This window comes from Corticium candelabrum, chromosome 4 (genome assembly GCF_963422355.1).
Source record: "Corticium candelabrum chromosome 4, ooCorCand1.1, whole genome shotgun sequence".
NCBI lineage: Eukaryota > Metazoa > Porifera > Homoscleromorpha > Homosclerophorida > Plakinidae > Corticium > Corticium candelabrum.
This window is the reverse complement of record NC_085088.1, coordinates 3,569,347-3,571,846: the sequence shown is the minus strand read 5'-3', so window position 1 is coordinate 3,571,846 and position 2,500 is coordinate 3,569,347. Positions and strand designations below refer to the sequence as shown.

The 2,500-nt window shown below is 39.0% G+C and overlaps 1 protein-coding gene across 2 annotated transcripts in view; it reads right to left on the bottom strand.

The window, feature by feature from the left end:
* Positions 1–277: 277 nt before the first annotated feature.
* Positions 278–2,500, bottom strand: part of LOC134178244 (C3 and PZP-like alpha-2-macroglobulin domain-containing protein 8) — a 7,136-nt gene continuing 4,913 nt past the window's right edge. For both annotated transcript variants that reach the window (XM_062645079.1, XM_062645080.1), the window contains exons 19-21: positions 1,464–1,535; positions 804–909; positions 278–745 (exon numbers count right to left, since the gene is read on the bottom strand). In XM_062645079.1, the coding sequence (XP_062501063.1) occupies positions 525–745; positions 804–909; positions 1,464–1,535 (399 nt within the window). In that variant the 3' untranslated portion in view covers positions 278–524. The remainder of the gene's footprint in view (positions 746–803; positions 910–1,463; positions 1,536–2,500) is intronic.

The following is a 2,500-nucleotide window of genomic DNA, read 5'->3' as shown; positions in this document are numbered from 1 at the left end:
CGTCAGTAATATGTAGAGATATCTAAACGACAGCCCCGTATTCAGATGGCATGCAACACGCGTCATTATGATAACTTTTAATATTACAACTTCGACCAATCAGCAAAGCTAAAACGCATCATGCGAGAAACCAGTTTTGACATGAAACGTACAAGGCATAATGTAATACCCAGTCCTCTCCTCGAAAGTGTAACGCCAGTACGTAGTTGAGCATGTGAATACAGGGGAACATGAGGAGAGGACTGGGTACAGAACAAGTCACCACGTGCAATCGAAACCTGTTGTAAGCAATGCATATAATACAATTCTATAATCATTCATATCGTTGACTAAGTAAAAACAGCTTCAAAGCATTCCACAACTATTGACTCAAGTGTCCACTAATTAATGTCTCCTCCGACCTACAGAGTCATGTCGTCAAACATAAACCTGCAGCTATACCCTGATCCATTAAACACTAACACACAAGTGCATCTACCTAAGTTCATACTGTCTAGTGCACTTTACAGATACATGAGTTTACTTCAAGAAAGTAGCCATGACATGAAGGCTGTCAGAGTGATAACCCCAAGGCTATAACTCATAATAGCCGGAGTGCCTGAGCCAGTAAATTCATATTTAGGACAGCCGATCGTCTTGTTGTAGTTACCACATCCAGCACAGTATTCGTTGCATAGACACAGCTCACACACAGTCAAACCAACCATACTGGATGGAGCATACAGAACTGATTCCTTGTCGAGATCTGATTAAAATGATGAATCAATGCAATAGGATATAAAGATACTGCAACCTGTACAGACCTGGTTCGTAATAGCTGTAAACTTCAGCAGGTACCGGTTGCACGTTTCCAACATCGTACTCGCGATTGGCCGTCACTTGTACACATTTCCTGCTGTTATACACAAGCTGAAAAAACACAAGACATCAGGTTGATTCATCGCATCCAGAGTGTACATATATTAATAAGTATATGTATATGTATGTATGTGTATTTGTATATAAGAAAAATAAACACAGCAATTTGGTATCTGCCTGTAAACGAGCTGGGTGGAGTGCTCACTTCACACTTTACAAGCTGGGTCAAGAGGCCTGGTAGATTGTAGGTTTTAGTAGCTTTGATCCTATATTGCGGTTCCTCGATGTCAGCAAGCCTTCATCCCATTGGCACATTGTTTGCAATCTGGTGTCGAAGAATTCAGACTGTTTGATAGACTCAGACCAACTTGTGTAAAGTAGTAATAGCTTTAATTTTGTTTTTCTAGTTTTGACTCTTGCTGTCTGTTCCTGTTTAGTTTAGTGTTTAGGGACCTTTTAATCTTGTGCCTTACTAGTTGTATGTAGGCAGGGTCTCAGATACGCCCTCGGGATGAATAAACCATGTATGTATGTAATGTGTATATGTATATGTATATGTATATGTATATATGTATGTATTATATGTTTATGTATACGTCACCAACCTGGTTGAGATAGAGATCAACTTGGTTATCACTGACATCATACCTCTTCACATCACGATCCAGATTCAAGTACTAGAAACAAAGCAACATTATATATTTTATATTTATTTATTTATTTGCTGTATATTTATTTGTTTGTTTATTTATGTTAAGATCTAAGGTAAAACAAAAGCAGTACACTCATATGACAAATCTGATCGCCAGGTAGTGACCAAGCAAGTAAGAAATTTACAAAAAATTCAACTAAAAGTTTACGACTATTTCAGTAGCTACACAATGCCAATCGAAACTCCAGACATTGAACATTTCTTTCATTTGCCTTAATGTGTCAAAATGTTCTGCTTGTGCATGCACAGTCAACATATAACTCAACCAAGTTATAAAACTTGGAGAACGAACAATGTGTGACATATAACTATCCACCGTGGATTCTAGCTGTAAGTGGAATACAGGTACAAATGTCTTTTCAAGTAGAAAGATAAGGCCAGTCCCAAAAATATTTGTGTTTCCTGTCGCCCAACCGACCCTTTCTTGTAATTAAGAACTCAGAAAAATTTTGGGTTAATGATGTAGTGCGCATGCGCAAAATTATTTTGCATTTGATGCCAAAGATGATAAGTTTATGTGTGGAAGTCTGGTGTGGCTCTACATGCCTTCTCCAACAAAGACTCATCCAAGTTAGTGATCACTCGAAGTCAATCTTAGCGTTTCAACAAGTTTTCTGTTCGTTATGTCTGGTTGTGGCAAAGGAGGGAAGGGTTTTGAAAATGGTGGCACCAGGTGTCATCACAAGATTCTTTGTGACAACATCCAGGGAATCACCAAACCGGCTATCTATCGTCTTACACGTCGTGGTGAAGTGAAGCATATCTCGGGACTCATCTACAAGGAGACTAGCAGCGTCCTCAAAGAATTCCTTGAGAACGTCATTCATGATGCTGTGACGTACATAAAGCATGCCAAGAGAAAGACAGTTACTGCCATGGACGTTGTGTGTATGCTCTGAAGAGATATAAGGTCGTATGCTGTACGAATTC